The sequence below is a fragment of the Erythrolamprus reginae genome, chromosome 7, assembly GCF_031021105.1.
Source record: "Erythrolamprus reginae isolate rEryReg1 chromosome 7, rEryReg1.hap1, whole genome shotgun sequence".
NCBI lineage: Eukaryota > Metazoa > Chordata > Lepidosauria > Squamata > Dipsadidae > Erythrolamprus > Erythrolamprus reginae.
The window spans coordinates 86075911-86098719 of NC_091956.1; the positions used below are offsets into that span (position 1 = coordinate 86075911).

The following is a 22809-nucleotide window of genomic DNA, read 5'->3' on the forward strand; positions in this document are numbered from 1 at the left end:
AAGGAGCAACCGAGTTCAGCCTTAATTGTACTGTGGAACAATGTTTAATCTCATCAATTGTGCCACTTCAGCTCAGACTACAATGTCAATAAAAAGATGACCTTTGCAAAGGGCAACGTGAAGCATGCAGGCAGCCCTTTGAGAACAGTCATTGTGTTGGCCATTCTGTCAATCAATAGACAATAAAGGTGGAATAGTGCAAATTTCTAAACCTAAAGCCAAAATATTGATGTAGACCAGGTTCCACGACTGGAAATCAAATCGAGAAAAGCAACTCTTGCAAATTCTGGAACAGGCCAAATTATTAAAACAGCCCAGGGAAGACATTAAGGCATTAAATACTAACAATAAAAAAGATAGTAATTATTCTGAAGCACTAAAATGAAACATTTGCCATTTATTATTCAGTTTGCAAAAACTACTGTTCAAGGCTAAGTTAATAGCACGAATAGTCTTGTTTTCTGGCGGATGCCCTGGTTGCAAACTTATGCAATATTTGTGCAAATATAAAAAGAGGAAGAGTTCGTCATAGCCGAATAGGACAAGTGGATAACATATTTCTTCTAGCATAATCATCGTGCTATAAGATCAAGTGCACTATGTCGCCATGACAACACATTAAACTTGTAAATAGTCTTCTGACTTTTATGAAACAAGGAGATATACTAGGCTATAGCAGCTACAGGATGAAGGTACAGTGGTGCCTCTACCTACAAAAGCCTCTACTTACAAACTTTTCTAGATAAGAACCAGGTGTTCAAGATTTTTTTGCCTCTTCTCAAGAACCATTTTCCACTTACAATTTTGGAGCTGGTACCCCCCCCCCCCCCTGAAGACTGGCAAAATTTGCAAAAAGTTTGGAGCCAAACGCGTGCACAGTCCTCCCAGGGAAGTGCTGAGCTTCCGCCCTTCGACTTCATAGGCGGCTTCTCCCGCAGCTGCAGCGCCCCACCTGGCTGGAGTTTCCCTGGCGGTGGCGGCAGGTGAGCTTTGCAGCTCTCAGGCGGTGGGAAGGGCTTGGGTCTGAGGTGGGCCTGCAGGGGCAGTGGGGCTGGGCACCACTGGTGGATGTGGGGCAGTGGGGCAGACAGCGAAGGCGGTGCCAGCCAAACAAGGGTCGAAGTAGGAGCAGGAGGGCGCCGACAGCAGCAGCACCAGGAGCTCCAGGGCGGAGGCACCGATGGTGGTGGCTGGACGTGTTGCTGGATGCCTTACATGTTGGCGCTGTGCTGGGCATGGGCGCGAGGCTGACCCCTTCGTGATAGAGAAGATGCAAAGTAATCTTTTAGGAAGGACTAGATGACCAACAAGGTCCCTTCTAATTCTGTCAATTTGTCATCCTTTTCTCTCTTGCCAGCTCACTTCACTTATTTGCCCTGATTTGTTAAATATAAGGCAGCCATAAATATTATCTTGAGATAGAATCACAATAACATTGAAAATGTAATATCAGTTTTGGTGACGCTGGGTTTCAATCACCACAGAAAGAAAAGAATTTAAAAGCATCACAAGATAGCTTAAATTTTAAGTCCCAGTTTGAAACAATGTCCATGTAAGGCGAAATTGCCAGATGTACATTCATGCGTTGAGTGCTATGTAAGCAGAATGTCACTGAAATTAAACATTACCCACCCAACCAATGCAACACGAAGGAAAATATAAGTGGAAGGAATATCCAGGTGTTTAAGCAGTCTGATCCTTTTGGAAAAGAAAGCCCAGGAGAAACACACCAAATGTTGTTTTTCCCCCCTGACGTTGGCTGCATTGTTCCTCAAAGTTTCTTCCAGATTTTCTTCAAGAGACAAAAAGGGGAAAAAGAAAATGTTTGTGGAGACTTCTGCATAGGGGTGCACCCAAGTCATTCTGCTCTGTCGGACGACAAGGGGAGATTGTGGGGTTCACTTCCCAGCTGCCCTATTCCAAATAGAGGAATAAGCTGGCAAGGAAAACCTTGGATGAGCAAAAATGTCTCCTTCCCAAGAGCAACAGGCTAGGCCAGTGATTTTTTTCGTTAGGTGCTGAAAGAGTGTGCGTGCACACTATCATGCATGCACAAATGCCTATGCCCATAATTCAATGCCTGGGGAGGGTGAAAACAGCTTCCCCCACCCCCCACAGGCCCTCTGGAGGCTGGAAATGGCCTGTTTCCCAACTTCTGGTGGACCCAGCAGGCTCGTGTTTTCCCCCCCCAAGGCTCCCAGGGCTTCCCTAGAGCCGAGGGAGGGTAAAAGCGCCCTCCCCCATCCCCCTGGAGGCTCTCTGGAAGCCAAAAATGCCCTTCCAGAGCCTCTGTGTGAGCCAAAAGTCAGCTGGCCAGCACACACATGCAGGTTGGAGCTGAGCTAGGGCAATGGCTCACGTGCCAGCAGTCATGGCTCTGCGTGCCACTTGTAGCGCCCGTGCCATAGGTTCGCTATCACTGGGCTAGGCTGTTCAGGCAAGGGTTAGACAAAGCACACGACAAACCCAACAATATCCTACAACAAAAGGGAATCGTAGAGGGAAGAAGCAGCTTCCCTCTGACTCAGATAGGGCTGCCTCTGAATTTGTCCCACTAAACCAGTGATGGCGAACCTATGACACGCGTGTCACCACTGACACGCCTAGCCATTTTTGGTGACACGCGGCCGCCGGAGAAACGGAGCTTTAGGGAGTGCAATTGCAACCGCAATTATTATTATTTTTCCTCTCCCCTTAATTAAGAGGCCGGGCGATTTTCACCCCGCCGATATTTGCGATGGCTGGGAGGGGCGAGAACACCGCCTCCCAGCTGATTGGCGTGGTGCCAAGCATCGAACGGTGGTTGGCTCGCAGGGGCCGCTGGGAGCGAGGGGAGGGGTTGCAGGCCTCCTCCCTTCCCCCTGCCCAGGAAAGAGTTGTAAGAAAGAAAGTTGTAAGAAAGCGCGCTGCTTTCTCGGAAAGCCAGCTTTCCTGGCCAGCACAGGGCTTTCCCGCAGCTCCCTCCCTCCGAAAACACAACGGAGGTCCACAGCGAAGCCGAGTGGAGCAACGGGAGGCTCAGGCTGGTGGCGGTAGACCTCTGGGGTTTTTTCGGCGGGGGGGGGGCAGGAGGACCTTCCTGGCTTTCCGGGGCAGCTGGCTTGAGACTTGTGCCGGTCAGCAAAGCCAGCTGCACGCCGGAGATGTGGAGAGAAAGAAGGGAAAGAGAGGGAGGGAAAGAGGAGAGGACAGAAGGAGGGAGGGAAGGAAGGGAGAGAAAAGTGAATGAGAGGGAGAGAGAAAGGGAGGAAGAGGGGGGAATAGGGGAAGGAAGGAAAAGAGAAAAAAGTGGAAGGAAGAGAGAAGAAAGGAAGGGAGAGAGAGAGAGAAAGAGAGAGAGAAGATAGGAAGGAAGAGAGAGTGAGAGAGAGCAAGAAAGAAAGAGGGAAAGATTGAGAAAGGCAGCGTGTGTGTGTGTGCGCGTGTCGCTGATGGTCCGGGAGCTTAGCGTGTGCGTGGAGAGATGAAGAGAAAGAGGGAGAAACGCAGCATGTGTGGGGTGTGTGCGCGCGTGTGTGTGTGCTGCCAGCGTGTGCGTGGAGAGATGAAGGAAAAGAGGGAGAAACGCAGTGTGTGTGTGTGTGTGTGTGTGCTGCTGATGGTCCGGCAGCTGCAGCGTGTGGGGGGGGGCACCAAAGCTAAGGCAGTCCGTCCGTGGTGGGGCTGCAGGGCAGGCACAGCAGCCCAGGGAGAAAGAGGGAATTGAGATAAAGAGAGAGGGAGAGATGAAGGGAAAGAGGGAGAAAGGCAGGGAGAGAAAGATAGAAAGGAAGAAGGAGGGAGAGATAGAAAGGAAAGAGGGAAGGAGGAAAGGGAGGGAGAGATAGAAAAAAGGAGGGAGGGAGGAAAGAAGGAGGGTGAGGGGTAGTAGGATAGGGAGAGGGAAAAGGAAGGGCTTGGAGAAAGGCAGGGTGAGAGAAAGATAGAAAGGAAAGAGGGAGGGAGGAAAGAGGGAGGGAGACATAGAAAGGATAGAATTATAGATGCAAGAACTCGCTCATGTGTGATAGCGCACGCCCACACTTTATTTATTTATTTATTTATTTATACTTATATGCCGCCCAGTCCCAAAGGGATTGTCACTCAGACACTGTACTTTTCCGCCCACCCCGAAAAAAAATTAGAGGGAACACTGCCCTCGCCCCTCTGCTCCCTGCTCGCCTTCCAGAACGGTGTTACAGGAGACGGTGAAAAGGTAAACCCTTTCCGGGTTATTAATTTGTAATTTTAAAAAATCATGCCGGGCTCGCAAAAAAGAGAGTCTGAAAAAAAAACCTGCGTGGACGTCGCACCATTTGCTTCCTCCTTTGGCGGCTCATAACTAGATTTTTACAACCCCCCACCCCCCTTGATAAGCTTTTACTTGAATCTGAACAGTTTGGGGGTTCGCCAAAGAGAGAAAAGTGAACGAGAGGGAGAGAGAAAGGGAGGAAGAGAGAAAAGTGAACGAGAGGGAGAGAGAAAGGGAGGAAGAGAGGAAGGAAGGAAAAGATAAATATAAAGGGAGAGAGGGAGAAAGAGAGGGAGGGGAAGATGGGAAGGAAGGAAAAGAGAGAGAGAAAGAGAAAAAAGTGGAAGGAAGAGAAAAAAAGGAAGGGAGAGAGAGAGAGAAAGAGAAAAAAGTGGAAGGAAGAGAGAAGGAAAGAAAGGAAGGAAGGGAGAGAGAGAGAAAGAGTGTGAGAGAGAAGATAGGAAGAGAGAGGGAGAGAAATGATAGAATAAAGGGGAGAAAAAAAAGAGAAATGAGAAAATGATTGAGGCAGAGAATGACAGGAAAGAGAGAGAAAGATAATTATGCATATTTGTTATTTAAACTATAAATATCACAAAATTATGTTTTTTTCTCAAGGTGACACACCACCCGAGTTATGCTCAGTTTTTTGGCGAATTTTGACACACCAAGCTCAAAAGGTTGCCCATCACTGCACTAAACCATGATTTGTTAATCCTGATGTTATTATTATTATGTTTATAAAGAAGTTGATGAATCCAGGTGAATCAGTCATCTCTGTGTGTGTTTCTGGTTTTGATTTTAGCAACAAACTTTAACATATACCACTTCACGGTGCTTTCACCGTCCTCTCTAAGCAGTTTGCAGAGTCGGCCTCTCGCCCCCAACAATCTGGCTCCTCGTTTTACCGGCCACAGAAGGATGGAAGGTCGAATCCACTTTGAGCCTGGTGAGACAACCTGTAGTAACCTGCTTATTAAGTGAACCTGGCTTTCCACATTGACCTTGCTTGTTGGAAACCAGCTAGAAAGGTTACAAATGGTGATCGCATCACTCCTAGAAATTGCAACCCTCATAAATAGATGCCAGTGGCCAAGCGTCTGGATTTTTATGTCATGACCACTGCGATGCTGCAACAGCAACAAGTGTGAAGAGTGGTCAAAAGTCACTTTTTTCAAATGCGTTGTAACTTTGCCCTGGTGCTGTAGTGGTTAGAAAGCAGTATTGCAGGCTAACCCATTGCCCACTGCCAGAGGTTTGATCCTGACCAGCTCAAGGTTGACTCAGCCTTCCATCCTTCCAAGGTCAGTAAAACAAGGACCCAGTTTGTTGGGGGTGATATGCTGACTCTGTAAACCGCTTAGAGAGGGCTGTAAAGCACTACCAAGCAGTATATAAGTCTACATGCTATTGCTATTCTATTTCCACAATCACTACATGAAGTGTATATAGTCAAGGACTATATTTAATTGCTTTAGCTGGATTAGGGATTTTTTTTTAAATTCAAGCCATTTGTATTCTATTATGTTTAATAGGATTTAAATCATATAAAACAACAACAATCAGAATAAATCCATCCCAACTTGGTAATTTCCCCCCCTGTTAAATCCTGGTGATTCCCAACTTTACAAATTTCCGAGAAGAATTAATCTTCCTTTGAGGGCAGCGGGGAGAAGGGAATGGGACTAGTTGCTACCGAAAAGGAAAGAGCTGATTAAGCTTCCCACAGGAACCAGTTCCAGCCTTATGTGCGCAAAACACTGGAGAAGATGTAAGAAACAGATGGCGTCGAAAAATTTGCAATATTAACTCATTTTTTTAGAAGCACCATCTCGGGGCAATTCCTTTGTTTTCACCACTTAAACGTCAGCCAAAAATCAAATGAACAATTATTTTATGTTGGTGAATAAAAGAACCCACCAACTTTGTCTGAGGCAAACAATAAGTTTGACCTCGTTAAGAACCACAGTAAAAGTAACTCCTCATTGGTTTCTCAAGATGAATATCCAATTAGCCAGAAGTTCATTTAGCATTTTTAAATAGAAATACAGTGGTACCTCTACTTAAGAACTTAATTCGTTCCCTGACCAGGTTCCTAAGTAGAAAAGTTTGTAAGTAGAAGCAATTTCCCCCATAGGAATCCATGTAAAAGCAAATAATGCCTGCAAACCCTTTAGGAAAGAAATAAAAGCTTGGAATTTGGGTGGGAGGAAGAGGAGGATGAAGAGGAGGAGGAGGACAGTCACTGCCCAGAGCGAAGGGAGCGTTTCTTTTTTCTGGGCGCTGGCAGAGGTTTATTCCCTCTCCAAGCACCCAAAGAAAGGAAAATGCTTTGTTCACTCTGGGCTGCCAAAGCCTCCTTAAGCGCCACCGAAAGGCTCCTCTGGCAGCCCAGAAAAGCCTAAAGTGGCTGGGATTAAAGGGGAAACTGGCCAGGCCTTTTGAACTCCAAATACGAACTGAATAATCAAATTATCACAGATAATCCCCGCTCGGTTAAAGACCTTGGTATACTAATAACAAAAGATTTAAGGGCCAAAGCCCACTGCAACAACATAGCCAAGAAGGCTTCAAGAGTTGTAAACCTAATCCTACGTAGCTTCTGCTCTGGCAATCTCACACTACTTACCAGAGCTTACAAAACTTTTGCCAGACCCATCGTTGAATACAGCTCATCTTAGATATATCTTTCTATGAGTATTTCCTCTATAACCTTCATTATGTATTTACTATATGTATACCCAATATAACCCTCGTTGTGTAATGGACACAATCAATCAATAAAACAAAATAAATAAATGTCAGTTGTGTAAAGTTGTGCTCTTTCCCCTCAACAGTTTGTACTTTCTTGGCTGATATTGTTTTTGTCTTTGATCAATTCTTCAGATTACGTCACCCAGCGTGGTGACCAGATTGGTAATATTGATGTAAATGAGGGATTCAAAAGCAAAGAACAACATGTAAAAAGCAGCCTATAGAGGACACAAATAAAATGGAAAACTAACAAGCCTTAATTAATCATAGGAGACCCCCTTGCGCTTTCATAAACAAAGAAACAGAGAAAAACCATTACTACCCATGGAGGGGTGGTGGGAGGTGGTTAAGACTTTTCTTGAAAACTATAATACAATTATTCCTTGTGAGTTTGTTCACATCCAGAAACACCGTCTTTAAATATTTTTTTTTTTAGGCAGAAACAGTTTTCCCCATCTGATGAACTGCATGGAATAAAATCTCATCAAGAGATCTTTTGTATCACAAAACAAGTCTACATATGAGATTGGTATGATTGTTTTAGAGTTGTTAGTTTTTTATAATAATGGGGTTTTAAATATAGTTTATATTGGATTTGTATTTTACTGTATCTATTGTTGTTGTGAGCCGCTCCGAGTCCTCGGAGAGGGGCGGCATACAAATCTAATTAATAATAACAACAACAACAACAACAACAATAATAAGTAGTAGTAGTAGTAGTAGTAGTAGTAGCAGTAGTAGCAGTAGTAGTAGTAGCAGTAGTAGTAACGGAAGTATATAGCCACTAATTTTTTCTGGAGAATAGTTATCCTATTCTCAAAGCTTCACTTATTGGACTTTGCTGATAAAGAATGAATGACAAGGCATTTGACTTTGGGTTTTTTAGTTAAGAGATTAGTTTTGGGGTGAAGAGAATATATATGTTTTTACTAGGAGACACTAATAAGCTACTAATTTTTTTTCTGTTGTTTTTACTTGCTGTGAAGAAGGTGGAGGTTACTTCTTTTTCACTTTTTCCTCTTTTTCTTTTCTTTTTTTACACCTCTTTTCTTAATCTGTATTTTTTGGATTTCTATCTGTAAATATCGAATTGTTTGAAAAATAAACTGGACCCCACCGGATGGCATGATTGGCTGCGCCACAGATTGGCACCTTGGACTGGAACATTGTGATTACAGATAATGCTGCGTTACAACACTTAACTGCACGTGAAGCAAATGAAGTGTTGTTGATTTAGTCATTGACTCTTGCCAAGCTGAGCAGAGCATTTTTTCCAAAGCCAGACGTAACATCTTACTCTCCACATTGCTTCAAGGCAGAGGCTCCAAATCCCATTAACCGAGCATACCTGCCCATGGGGTGACAAGGAGATCAAACCATTTTGCAAGCATTATTTCATTGTGAATTCTACAAGTCCATCAGATCCGCTTATATGCTGCTTCTAAAATGTACATTTCCACAAAGACCAGACCATTTCTATGTGAACCATCTTCCGAAAGATTCAAAATCCTTCATCCTTTGTGCAGTAGCTAAATTCTTCTAGCCATGATGAAAATAAGGTAATAGAATAACCATTTCTGTTTTATTCATCACTTCAGCTTTAATATAGAATAGAATAGGATTTTATTGGCCAAGTATGATTGGACACATATACAGTGGTCCCTCTACTTAAGAACTTAATTCGTTCCGTCACCAGGTTCTTAAGTAGAAAGTTTGTAAGTAGAAGCAATTTTCGCCATAGGAATCAATGTAAAAGCAAACACTGCATGCAAACCCATTAGGAAAGAAATAAGAACTCAGAATTTGGGTGGGAGGAGGAGGAAGAAGAGGAGGACACTCACTGCCCAGAGCGAAGGGAGCGTTTCTTTTCTCTGGGCCCTGGCAGAGGTTTATTCCCTCTCTAAGTGCTCAGAGAAAGGGAAACACTCCGTTCGCTCTGGGCTGCCAAAGCCTCCTTAAGCGCCACCGAAAGGCTCCTCTGGCAGCCCAGAAAAGCCCAAGATGGCCGGGATTAAAGGGGGAATGGCAGGAAACTGGCCAGGCCTTCGTGCCGCTCTCAAATTTCCTGGGAAATTTTTCCGGGCTCAAGTTCTTAAGTAGAAAATGGTTCTTAAGAAGAGGCAAAAAAATCTTGGACACACGGTTCTTATCTAGAAATGTTCTTGAGTAGAGATACCACTATGCTTCATAAACTGAATGTAAATCGCTCCAAACTAGACTGCAGAAAATACAATTTCAGCAAAAGAGGGGTCAACGCCTGGAATTCGCTAACGGATTCTGTTGTTTCTTCCCCCAATCCCAAAATCTTCAACCTTAAGTTGTCTACAACAGACCTCTCCCCTTTTCTAAGAGGTCTGTAAGAGGCGTGCATAAGTGCACCTTCGTGCCTACCATTCCTGTCCTAATGTCTTTTTATCTTTTCTATCTCTACTTTATACTTATATTATGTTAAGCATACAATACAATACAATATCTGTATGACAAACAAAGAAACAAACAAAGACCCGAAGGCCGGAACCTGGAAGAGCAACAGGCCATAGATTCACCATCATAGTTGCAGAGTGTGAATTTTCACCCGAAGCTTCTCCTTCACCCGCAGAAAGGAGATTTTGATTTGATGCACAAAATATATTGCCGTGCTGGAAGCCCACCCTCACTCTGCATCATAAATTTCAAGTCTAGAGAAAGCATTTATTACAGTGGAACATTAATAATAATGTAATATCTGAATATTACAGCTAGCGCCGAAGGCAATGCTGCATGTCTTTGGTGTCTTAAAATATAACAAAATATAAGCAAAACTCTGCCCTGAGATAGAGAAAATTCCACCTAGAGAAAATAAAATGCAATCTGTAGCCTATATAATTTATGGACAGTTAAGCAAATTTCTCCCTCTCCGTGTTGTTTTGCATAATTTATTTGCATTTGTCATGGCTCCTGAATTTTTAAGCCCTAGAAATTTTATTCCGCAACCTTTCTGGGCAATGAGGTTTGCTCACATGATGCTGGATATATCCAAGCATCTGTTACAAGAAGTAAAATGTTGGGAAAAACAGATGAACCAGTATAATGTAGTAGTTAAGGTGTTGACCGCACAATAGGTGTTAGCCAGGTGTCAGCTCTTCAAGTGTAGGCTACACAACAAACACAAGAAGAAATACCAGCTCCATCTTTATAGTAAGGTTAGATAAACAGAATTTCACAAATCTGAGCATATTTCTCCCTTCTTCTTTGATTATGGTTTCATCTTTATTTAATATAATATCTGCTATAATGTATTGTCCACATAACTTTTAGACAGATATGTTGAGATATTCATGAACTGGGAGAGCCCATGGTAACAAAGTCAGCCAATGAATAAGCATGGTAACAAAGTCAGCCAATGGGAGTTAAACACTTCTGAGTCTATGCAGAGATTCGAAACTGAAACTTAAGTTTAAGACTGGGTGTGGCTCCACTCTCCTCTCTCCTCTCTCTCCTACTTCTTACTGAAATAAAACTAACTCCCCTGCTTGTGTTTACTTGAAGAAATAATCTGCTAATGGTATTGTAAATTCATCCTGTTATTATGTTTATAAATAAGTCATTGAATCCAGCTGAATCATCATCTATGTGTGGTTCTAGTTTTGATTTTTCTAAAAAAACTCTAATAAGATATAATTATAGATGATAGATAAATAGATAGATACTGTAGATAGATAGATAGACAGACAGACAGACAGACAGACAGACAGACAGACAGACAGACACACTATCTGTGTTAAAAAAATTGGAACTGTTGACCATGGCTATGGAATCGACATGCTCAGAAGGGTTTATTATTATTTAATTCCAGTTTTTGAAAAGTAACTCTGTGAGAATACTGTAGCTTTATGCAACGTTGGCAGGTTTTCTATTAACATTTGACCAGCCACCGTAGATAACAGGATAAGCTTTTAATCTGTTGTAGCTTATGTTTTTTTAAACATTGTCCTGCCTTCGCCCATTAAAAATGTACTTGTTCTAACCACAGTTTTTCTCAATTTCTCAAGCAAAAAGGGTTTTTTTTTGCTTCCTCTCACATATCCAGTTAAAGCATCTACTATTATTTTAATGAGGAGAGTAAAACAGATGTTGAACTTCTTAGTTAAGTTGCCAGAGCTTTGAAAAGAAAGATTCTTGACAGCACAATCAATAAAAATCTGATCCATTTTCATGTCCATCTTAATTCTGGTCTGCCAGGCGTTTTAAGTTGTAGATTTCCCTAGCACAGAGAAATCTTCATACAAAATGCCCTATAGCCAAGTATTCGTTAATGTGCATTTATGACAGACAATCTAAATATCTAAATTTCTCCGAAGCAGCTTTTTAAATATACATCTGTATGTATAGTGTTTTTAAAATGACCAAAATTATTTTATTGTCCAGATGAAAGAAGTGAACAATATTGCTGTTTACAATAACAATAACAACAGAGTTGGAAGGGACCTTGGAGGTCTTCTAGTCCAACCCCCTGCTTGGGCAGGAAACCCTACACTACTTCAGACAGATGGTTATCCAACATCTGCTTAAAAACTTCCAGTGTTGGAGCATTCACAACTTCTGGAGGCAAGCTGTTCCACTGATTAATTGTTCTAACCATCAGGAAATTTCTCCTTAGCTCTGATTTGCTTCTCTCCTTGTTTAGTTTCCACCCATTGCTTCTTGTTCTACCCTCAGGTGCTTTGGAGAACAGCTTGACTCCCTCTTCTTTGTGGCAACCCCTGAGATGTTGGAACAATGCTATCATGTCTCCCCTGGTCCTTCTTTTCATTCAACTAGCCATGCCCAGTTCCTGCAGCCATTCTTCATATGATTTAGCCTCCAGTCCCCTAATCATCTTTGTTGTTCTTCTCTGCACTTTTTCTATAGTCTCAACATCCTTTTTGCATCGTGGCGACCAAAACTGAATGCCGAATTCCAAGTGTGTCCTTACCAAGGCCTTGTAAAGTGGTATTAACTCTTTGTGTGATCTTGATTCTCTCCCTCTGTAGATGCAGCCTAGAACTGCGTTGGCTTTTTTGGCAGCTGCTGCACACGGCTGGCTCCTTTTAAATGGTTGTCTACTAAGACTTCAAGGTCCCTTTCACAGTTACTACTGTTGAGCAATGTATCACATTGTACCACAATGCACCACAGCAATGTTTCTCCAATAAAATCAGGGATGGATCTCTTCCATAGTGAAAACACAAAATATGTTCCTATTTTAGAATTGCAGTTCTGAAAACAATTCACTTAGGTCTATGTAGACAAGAGGAGGAGTCCTTCAGGTGGGAAATGGATATAGTGTTTAGGAACCTCATTAAGACGTCGTTTTCTTATTTACACCAGCAAAAGCACCTGTTGCCCCTAACCTTAACCTTACCCCTGGCTGATGTAGCTATTGCAAGACCATCTTCTGGGGTCTTTGACTCTATAAAATTCACTTTTGCCAAAGGTTAAATCATGGAGTCGGCTGCCACAGTTTAGAATCACACTGTGATGCATTGTTCAGTAATCCTTCATCTGCAATTTTTTTTAAAAAGACAACAAAATCCTCAGAGTCCATCTGTCCATCTGGAGAGCAATTGTGTGTGTGCTCTCTTTCTGGAGAGAAAGCCGATTTTAACAAAGGCTTTGTTGACTGAAGGAAGGCTAAGCAAGTCTATCTTTGGTCTTTATATTAGCGATAGTGTAATAATTCCTTACAGCTGCACAAAACCGTGGTTCAAATTGGGACTAAAGAAACCAGCAACCTTAGAGGATAAGGACAAATAGCCTTTCAAAGCTTCCCCACAATGTCACTTGTTACCATTATTGCTGTGATGCTAGCAGCTGCTTTCACATTGCATTTCATACTTTGGAGAAACCCTCCCACCTCCCACCTCTCACAATACTGTACTAGACAACACAGTATCAACAGTAGAGACCTTCAAGTTTCTAGCTTGTATCATTTTTCAAGACCTAGAATGGCCACCTTCATCCATTTTTGCATCCATTTTATTACAGATAGTACAATTAAATAGAAAATTTTGTAAGAATGTCCGTCCCCCCCCTAAACTTGGCATTTAATATTACTTTCATTAATATATTTAGTGCACTTTCCGTCACTGCATGCATTTTTCATAGGTTTTAATTTGGTTGGGGAATTCTATTCAGCATTTATTAAGTAAGATCAATAGGAAGATGTCGTCTCTATTGTCTATGCAGACAGTCTTCGGCTTACAACAATTCATTTAGTGACTGTTTGAAGTTACAACAGCATTGAAAAAAAGTGACTTATGACAGTTTTCCCTATTTATGACCATTGAAGCATTCTCATGGTTACATAACCAAAACTCAGAGGCTTGGTTATTGGTTCATATTTATGACGATTGCAACGTCCGCAGATCAAGTGATCTCCTTTTGTGACCTTTTGACAAGCAGAGTCAATGGAGAAGCCAAATTCACTTAACAGCTTAACAGGTCCAGTGATTGACTTAAGAACAAAGGGGCAATAAAAAGGGGCAAAACTCACTCAATAAGTGTCTTCCTTAGTAACAGAAATTTTGGGATCAACTGTGGTTGCAAGTTGAGGACTACCCATATTCTGTTTGTCCATTTTGCATCAATCTTAAACAGATTAATTAAATTAATTAAACAGAAAAATGTCTAAGAATATATACACTGCTCAAAAAAAAATAAAAGGAACACTCATTTAACACATCCTCCATCTGAATGAATGAAATATTCTCCTTGAATACGTTGTTCTGTACAACAAAATGAAATTGACTGTCAATCAGTGTTGCTTCCTAAGTGGACAGTTTGATTTACTTGGAGTTATATTCTGTTGTTTAAGTGTTCCCTTTGTTTTTTTGAGCAGTACTGTATATTTTTTCTAACCCTAACATTTAATACCAGTTTCATTAATATATTTAGTGCACTTTCCACCATCACATGCATTTTTCATGCGTTTTAATTTCGTTGGGGAATTCTATTACAACATTTAAGTATGATGAATGGGAAGATGTAGCCTATATTGTCTATATTTCTATTAGCTATCGCGAATAAGACAAATGCTACCGAGTGCATACAAAAAATATTTCATAAGGCCAGTTCTCCAGCAGGCCAGCAAATGACTATGGATTCACTATTGATTCCACTGAGACCAAGTATTAAAACAACAACTGATGGCTAGTCATGAAAAGCTCACGGCTGGTTTAGCTCCCAGGAGTTTCGCAACATCAATGTTGCTTGCTCAGTTGATAGTTGTCTTTAAGTGAAGCCATCAATATTATGTGTAGCCTTGCTGGCAGTCAACAACTCTCTAGGACATAACTTTAATTTCAAATGATTATCCATTAAGTCCCTCTTCTTATTGTATCATACAAACCCACCATTTTCTCCTAGAGACAAAGCTCGAAAATTCATGTATTATACTCTGAGAAAAAAAATGTCAGAAGTAAAAATTACAGACTCTACAGATTGAACTCAATCTCTATAGTCTGGAGGACAGAAGGGAAAGGGGGGACATGGTTGAAACATTTAAATATGTTAAAGGGTTAAATAAGGCTCAGGGGGGAAGTGTTTTTAATAGGAAAGGGAACACAAGAACAAGGGGGCACAATCTCAGGTTAGTTGGGGGAAAGATTAGAAGTAATGTGAGAAAATATTATTTTACTGAAAGAGTAGTAGATAATTGGAACAAACTCCCAGTAGACGTGGTTGGTCAATCCACAGGGACTGAATTTAAACATGCCTGAGATGAACACAGATCCATCCTAAGATAAAATGCAGGAAATAGGTTAAGGGCAGACTAGATGGACCAGGAGGTCGTTTTCTGCCGTCAGTCTTCTATGTTTCTATGTAAAAATTACAGGTTATACGAGTTGCTTCCAAAGAAATTATTATTGCCAGTCTTAGGTTTCCTCTTGTTTCTTCCCCAACAACCCCTTAGGTTATGTTGCCTAATCATGCTTCGATGCTATGAACATACTTCCCATAAAACTACCACTTGGCCCTGCATTTATTCCTTTTGCATCTTGTCTCTTGAATAAATAACCATCCACCCTTTTGGGTGCGTTTGTTTATCTGCTCTTGCCTTTATTTTAAAAAAATCTCCAAACCAATCTGCTTAGCTCGGTATTTCTTCCTCCTCATCCAGCACAGAGCATATTTCATCACGGCCTCTTAATATTAAAATGAAAGTCACCGCTTCAATTCCATCCTCCACGAGCCTAATTTTGCTCCTTCCAACACCTTGATCTTCAAAAATGTGTTTTGATAGGAGGACTAAGCTTAAAAAATAACATTACCTGGTTTTCCTCGGGGGGAAACAGTAGCAAACTTGCTTTAATCTACCAGCGAGAAATTAGATATAATTCTAAATGAAGTGGACGACACTATGCAGAATTATTTCTGATCGACACAACAACCATTAAAATAATATAATGTGATACACAAGTTAATTATGTAATACTCCATCTTTAGTTCAGATCAGGAAATCAGAGATTTATTTTTCCCTCCAGCTCTTTTGGGGGCTTGTTTTAATTTACCTTATTTTATGACCCACAAGAGGCTTGTTTTTATGCCTAAGGGAGATAACACAGGACAGTAAACAGAACTTCCAGAAAAGGTAGCAAGGTGTAAGCTTATGGATGGAAATGCCCACATTGGGAATCTTAGCACAAAACTATTACCTGGAGAGTATTTCTAACAAGAAAAGAAATAAGCCTAGAAGAAGATTTCAGATTTTTAAACGTTGGGGTAGAAAAATAGAAATAAGCAACATCTGCTTGACAGGGCAAATATTTTAGAACCAAATTGTTATGGAAGAATAATTATGTGAACAGTTGATTTAAAAAGTGCACCGCTGAATCATATCAAATTTCTTTTGGTCCAAAATGCACCCAAGACGCCCAAAGCTGCGTGTGCTGCTCAACTTTTGCTACTGGTGCGGTGTCCTATAGGGTCATTCTTTGTCCAGTGGACCAGGTGAAATTGAAGCCTTATTTGAAAAGAAACCATCACAAAAACAACATATATGATAGGAAATAAATGTGCTCTTTCTATTGAAATAAAAATGAAGATGATTGAAGGTGAGAAAACAGTGGGGGGTGGGCGCTAAGATTTGCTGCGAAACTGGTCTCAGTGCTCCTCTCCAAGCAGGGAAAGTGGCAGGACATCAGTTATTATAAACCTCTGTGCACCGACCGTGTCATGAAAAAAATGGTTTCAAGTGAACGTTTGCAATGTATAGAAATTGAACCTGATTATTTGGACAACGTCATCACTGGTGATGAAACCTGGGTTTTTGAATACGACCCAGAAACAAAACACCAAAGCTCTGAGTGGCACACTGACCAGTCCCCCAAGCCCCAAAAGGCAGGAATGAGCCAATCAAAAGTGAAAACAATGCTCATTGTCTTTTTTGACAGTAATGTCCATAAGGAGTTTGTTCCTCAAGGACAGACAGTTAACGCTGCCTACTACATGGATGTGCTGGAAAGACTCCAAAAAAGGCTCATCGGGACAAAAAAAGACATCTCCGCTACCTGGCAACTCCATCATGACAACGCGCCTTGCCACAATGCGCTACGAGTCCGGGAGTTCCTGGCCAAACACCAGGTGCCAACACTGCCCCATCCCCCCCATAGTCCAGGCGTCACCCTAGAAGACTTCTTTTTGTTCCCTCGGATTAAGGCAGCCCTGAAAGGAACCCGTTTTTCATCCATGGAAGAGATCCAATCAGCCGTGACAAAGACCTTGCGAGAGGTCCCCAAAGACACCTTCCAGGGCGCATACCGGTCATGGCAGAGTCACTGGAAAAAATGTGTAGAGGCCCAAGGACAGTACTTTGAACAATTTTAAGTGTTTGTGCAAATCTGTTCAACAAATTACTTTAAAAAAAAATTGCATTACTTTTGGAACACACCCTGTAGACCAGGCCCTGTGCCTGTTGTAGGAACTGCAAAAGTACTACCTGCTATGGGGGAAAATGATTCCCATTCAAAATCTACAATGGGAGGCTTCTTGTGAGGTGAGCATAGATTCCTGCCTCGGATGGTCTATCCAGCTTGTAGCACATTGCACCTTATTTAAGGCCAATAGATGCATTAAATTGCCACCACTGCAATCCCACAGAAGATAATAAAAAGAGACAGAGACAGAGATAAGAGATAAAGGGATACTTTTAAGGCATAAGAAGCTTACTAAAGCTCAATGGCAGAGCAAATCTCATTGATCCAGGCTCAGTCCAGTTGAGTCCGAACATAAATTGGGGATTATGTCCCAAGAAAGGGAGCAAATTGAACGAGCACAATGGGGATTTCCCCAAGCTCCTGAAGATTGAGCAGCAAATCTCCAAAAGTTTTGGCAGAGATAATATTCACTTGATCTTCTCAAAAGCTACTTAACCATGACAAGCTTGCAAGCATCATGATGCCCTATATCAGTGTTTCCCAACCTTGGCAAGTTGAAGATATCTGGACTTCAACTCCCAGAATTCCCCAGCCTCTCCTCGCCTCCAAGAGATATAATTTCCCTCTCTATTTACTATTACTGAACACCCCAGTAATACATACATATTACACAGGCACACAAAAATATACATTATCTACTATATAAACTGTATGTGTATGTACACACATACCCCCCCACACACAGCTCTTCTGAAATTACAGTGTTCCCTCAATTTTCGTGGGGGATGCGTTCCGAGACCGTCCGCGAAAGTCAAATTTCCGCGAAGTAGAGATGCGGAAGTAAATACACTATTCACAAGCCTTCCCTTAACACTTTAAACCCTTAAATTACCATTTCCATTCCCTTAGCAACCATTTAGATTATTACTCATCATGTTTATGTATTAAAGTTTATTAAAAAAATATTTATTAAAGGCGGTATAGGGGGGGGGAAACCGTGAAGTATTTTTTAATTACTATTTTTGAAAAACTGTGGTATAGACTTTTCGTGAAGTTCGAACCTGGAAAAAACGAGGGAACACTGTATACACATTCAACCTCATTTACTGCGATAGGAAAAACATACCCAGAGAAGAGGGGGGGAAATTCAAAATTTTTCTACCAGTTCTGCATACCTGACCATATCTGTAGTAGCCCATCACTGGTCTTCTTCCATTCTGAGCAAAGCCACAATGTACTATCATCGAAAAATTTGAGTCAAGTTGCCCATAACCAGAAATGCACGTCTAGTAAACACAACCATTTCTTGTGTGTTTCTGCACTGGGAAATCTGTCTATGCTGTTGTCATGCTCTTCTATTATAAGGTGGTGCCATGGTCATAAATTATTTCACTGCTTAGTCATATCATGATACACTTTATTTACTCTTTCCAGGGCTGAGACAAGGCTTCCTACAATTTGTAAGAAGATTTTCCTGGGCTGAATCCAAGAGTCCATCTACTTCTTTCCACAATTGCCGTTCATATGTTTTGGGGAAGCTTATTAATTGAGCCTTGAAGGATGCAGCTTTTCAATGAATAATTCACTTTTTGTTTAGCTTGTTTTGTTTCGTTTACTCCCATCGAGTCAGTTTTGATTCCTGGTGACTGCCTGGGTGACTTTCTCCACTTTTCTTGGCCATGTTTTTGGGAAGTGACCTACTACTGTCTCTTTTCTACAAATAGAATATGTATCTCACTTGGCCCCTTTCTAATACTAATTGGAAAATGTACAGATTGAGAAATGATCTATTTGCAAGATAGACTCAGAACATTATAAAACCCACCATAAAACCTTGCTATGTAGCACGTACAGATCCCAGTAAAAACTGCTCAGACATAGCTTCAAAAAACCTGTAAGATAACCTGAAAAATGTATTTCTCTTCCAGAGTCTCCTTGACAGTTGGAGATGTGTCAATTTCCCCATGCCTGGTGACAAAGGTGAGTTTTCAACGACTTATGAAAGGTGAGGAGGGTAGGGACAGTTCTAATCTCCGGGGGGAGTTGATTCCAGAGGGCTGGGGCCAGCACAGAGAAGGCTCTTCCCCTGGGTCCCGCCAGATGACATTGTTTAGTCAACGGGACCCAGAGAAGGCCAACTCTGTGGGACCTAATTGGCTGCTGGGATTCGTGTCACAGAAGACGGTCCCGGAGGTATTCTGGTCCAATGCCATGTAGAGCTTTATAGGTCATAACCAACACTTTGAATTGAGACCGGAAACTGATTGGCAGCCAATGCAAGCTGCCGAGTGTTGATGAGACAAGGGCGTATCTGGGAAGGCCCATGATTGCTCTCGCGGCCACATTCTGCATGATCTGAAGTTTCCGAACACTTTTCAAAGGTTGCCCCATGTAGAGAGCATTGCAGTAGTTGAACCTTGAGGTGATGAGGGCAGGAGCAACTGTGAGCAGAGACTCCCGGTCCAAATAGGAAAGAAATAAAAGCTAGGAATTTGGGTGGGAGGAGGAGGAGGAGAATCGCTGCTGAAGGAAGAAAGTGAGGTGAGGAGAATAAAAAAAAATCCAAAACTTTAAGGCTTAAAAAAAAAAGAGGGACTCTGAGGCGGTGAGGAGGAGCACACGCCTCCAATACACCTGGCGCGAGGCTGCCTCCCATACACTGCGTCCCATACACTGGCTGTGCTGCTGCTCCCTGCTTCCTCTTCCTTCCCATGCTGAAGGGCTGCCCTCTCCTCTCACTCGCTCGCTTTGTAGCCGGCGCTTTTCCTTCGCTGTGGTGACTCCTTGGCTGCCCAGAGCGAAGGGAGAGTTTCTTTTCTCTGGGTTCTGGCAGAGGTTTATTCCCTCTCCAAGCGCCCAGAGAAAGGAAAATGCTTCGTTCGCTCTGGACTGCCAAAGCCTCCTTAAGCGCCACCGAAAGGCTCCTCTGGCAGCCCAGAAAAGCCCCAGATGGCCGGGATTAAAGCGGGAATGGCAGGAAACTGGCCAGGCCTTCGTCCTGCTCTCAAATTTCCTGGGAAATTTTTCCGGGCTCAGGTTTTTAAGTAGAAAATGGTTCTTAAGAAGAGGCAAAAAAATCTTGAACACCCGGTTCTTATCTAGAAAAGTTCTTAAGTAGAGGCGTTCGTAGGTAGAGGTGCCACTGTAGTGGTAAAGTTAATTGAATAACATTCTAGAAATTGGGTGCAATGTGTTTTTATTGAAACCCTCATAACCTGGCAGGATCAAGGGACAAAGAAATTATCAAGACCTTCAACGACAGCATAAACTTCTGCTAAGATGCTTGTGGGTTGCAGCACAGAGTCTGTCTTGGAAGAAATGTAATGAAATTGTTTAAAGTCTTCCAGCATCAGCGAGATAAGAAGCCACTGGAAACATTTGAAACAATGACTTCCGTGTTTCAAAGATGCCTTGCAGAATTTGTCTGGTCTGAACGTCAGTGGTAACATTTTTGGAAATATTCCCTCCATCTGGTGCCAGACGCTTCCACTTTTAAAGGCTGGGAATTCTAATCCCAACGTATCTGAAAGACACATCTTCAGGTTGGAGAAAACTAAGGTATTTTAGCCTCAGGTATGGAAACACCACCCAGTTCCAAAACTCTGGGAATGGTCTGATTTAATTGAGGCGGAAATAATTTAATCTGACTGGAGGCTTTGTTTTGGAAAACTATTTCATTTTCCCACAGACTTGCACAGAAATAAATAAATATATATATATCCCCAAATCCTTTGTTTTCTTCTTTTTTGAAAAATGATAAGATGGGATATTTAAAAAACAAATTTCAGTGAGGAGACCCAAATTCCATTCAGCTTCACCGTGGGAAGACCTCTCCAATCTGACCAGATAAAGGAAATTTTACTTAGAAGCAGTGATGGGCTACCAAAATTTTTACTACCACACTGTGGCCGTGGCTTATGCATTTTGTTTCAACACCTTTCAGTGCAAATTGGGTGCTCTGCAGTGGAGCTCCACATTTTGCTACCGGAACTGCGTTCCTGACCCATTCCCGTCAGAACCCATCACTGGTTAGAAGTAGTGTTGGGCGAACCGAACCTGCAAAGTTTGGGTTCGTACCGAACTTTGCGCGGTTCGGTATATCGAACCCATTTTTTGCAAAAGTTCGGGTGAGCGCCAGGAAGCGCCGCCGCCCAGCTTGCTTTAATCTACCAGCTAGAAATTATCCTCCTCCTCTTCCTCCTCCTCCCCCCTCCTCCTCCTCTTCTTCTTCCCCTCCTCCTCCTCCTCTTCCTCTTCTCCGCCTCCTCGTTCTCCCCCTCCCCCCTCTCCTCCTCCTCCTCCTCTTCTTCCCTTGGTTTCTAGACAAAGGCAGAAGCAGTGGAGCAGCTACGGCTCTTATTAGAGGGAAAAGTGGACGGACGTATCCGTTGAGGTTAGTAAATCTTAACGAAGGACTAAACATCATTCATGCATATATAAATAAAGCCAAAAACATTTACAGTAACTAGGCAATGCATAATGAGATGGCGCATTTGGGCTCTAGCGATTCTAATTAACCTTCTCTCTCTCTTTTTTTTATGGCTTTTATTTTCCCAACGTGTTTCAGTTATGATTGTGTAGTGCGCTATACATAATGCTCATCCCTTTCAAATGTTTGCATGACTGGCCAAAATGAGAACCTCCATTCTCAGACAGTGGAATAAAAAGTAAAGCTGGTATTCAACACCAGATGATAGGAGTGACCCATGACAAAGAGAGTGCAGATAGGCAACTTTAAAAATATTGATATTAATTTTTATGCACAATTTTTCTTTTCTTAATTGATTTATTATGTATAAACGCACATAATCATAATTTTACCTATCCTTGTATTTTTTCTATTTCTCTTAGATGGAAGTAGCGGGAAATGATCTGCATGAGATTTTTTGAGATTTTTAAAAAATTGTATCTGAAAACAATGAATAAAACTTTTAAAAAAATAAAGCTGGTATTGCATTCTGGGTCTTTCTGTCATGTGTATAGCCCATTGTCCCGTCCTGGTCCCCCCAATCAAAAGAACCAATCAGGCAATGGTTCCACTTACCGACCGCTACCGCTACGCCCTCCCAGGATTGTCATGGGCATGCATTCACCCAGTGGCTGCGCATGCACCCTTTGGCGTGAGATTTCACTTCTGCGCATGCACAGCAATCTTACAGGAGGATGCTCACGTGGGTGAGATTTCACCGATTTCCAGCAATTCCTTTGCGTCTCTGCACGAAGAGAAGCAAAAAAATGCCCCAAATCTGAAAAATCTCATGCGCAATAACATCCTCACGTGAGTTTTCGCTTGCTGCGCATGGGCAGTGTTATGCCGGGCTTCATGTTATGAGCCCCAATTAAGTCTGAAGTGTAAATTCAAACACACACACTGTTGTAAAGTAAACAAAGAGTCGGTTTATCAAAACAGAAAATATTGTACACAGGCACTTTAATCAGCCAAAGTGCTCTCCCACAAACCACAAGCCTGGAATGCTGTGAAAAGCAAAAACAAAAGCAGAGCAGATAAAGGCAGCTGTGAAGGCGTCACAGCCAACCCCCTTCAAGAGTCCATAAAATGTACTTAACTGTGAAATATCCAAAAAGTCTTGGTAAATCTTGGAGCAGTCCAAAAGCAAACAACACTTGTCTCTCACCAAACGGATAATCTCCCACACACCAGCTCCCCCATGAGATTAGGATTGCCCCCACCCTCCCTGCCTTTCGTAAACTCCTTAAGACCCACCTTTGCCGTCAGGCATGGGGGAACTAAAACACCTCTCCCTTGCCCATGTTGTTTTGTTGATTGATTGTGTGCCTGTTTTTTTTTATATATACTGTTTTTGTGAGATTATTAATTTTAAATTGTAACTAGATGGGTGGGCATTGGATTTGGTATTATGTACTGTACTGTTTTTTATTATTGTTGTGAGCCGCCCCGAGTTTGCG

General features: G+C 42.1%; 2 protein-coding genes across 4 annotated transcripts in view; one reads left to right on the forward strand and one right to left on the reverse strand.

Moving 5' to 3' along the window:
- Positions 1-20523, forward strand: part of MAPK10 (mitogen-activated protein kinase 10) — a 252552-nt gene extending 232029 nt beyond the window's left edge. Inside the window, exons 15-16 of the mRNA XM_070758063.1 lie at positions 18810-18861; positions 20104-20523. Coding sequence (XP_070614164.1) covers positions 18810-18861; positions 20104-20148 — 97 coding nt within the window. The 3' untranslated portion in view covers positions 20149-20523. The remainder of the gene's footprint in view (positions 1-18809; positions 18862-20103) is intronic.
- ARHGAP24 (Rho GTPase activating protein 24) overlaps positions 1-22809 on the reverse strand; it is a 220674-nt gene that overhangs the window by 67382 nt on the left and 130483 nt on the right. The gene's annotated exons all lie outside the window — the stretch shown is intronic.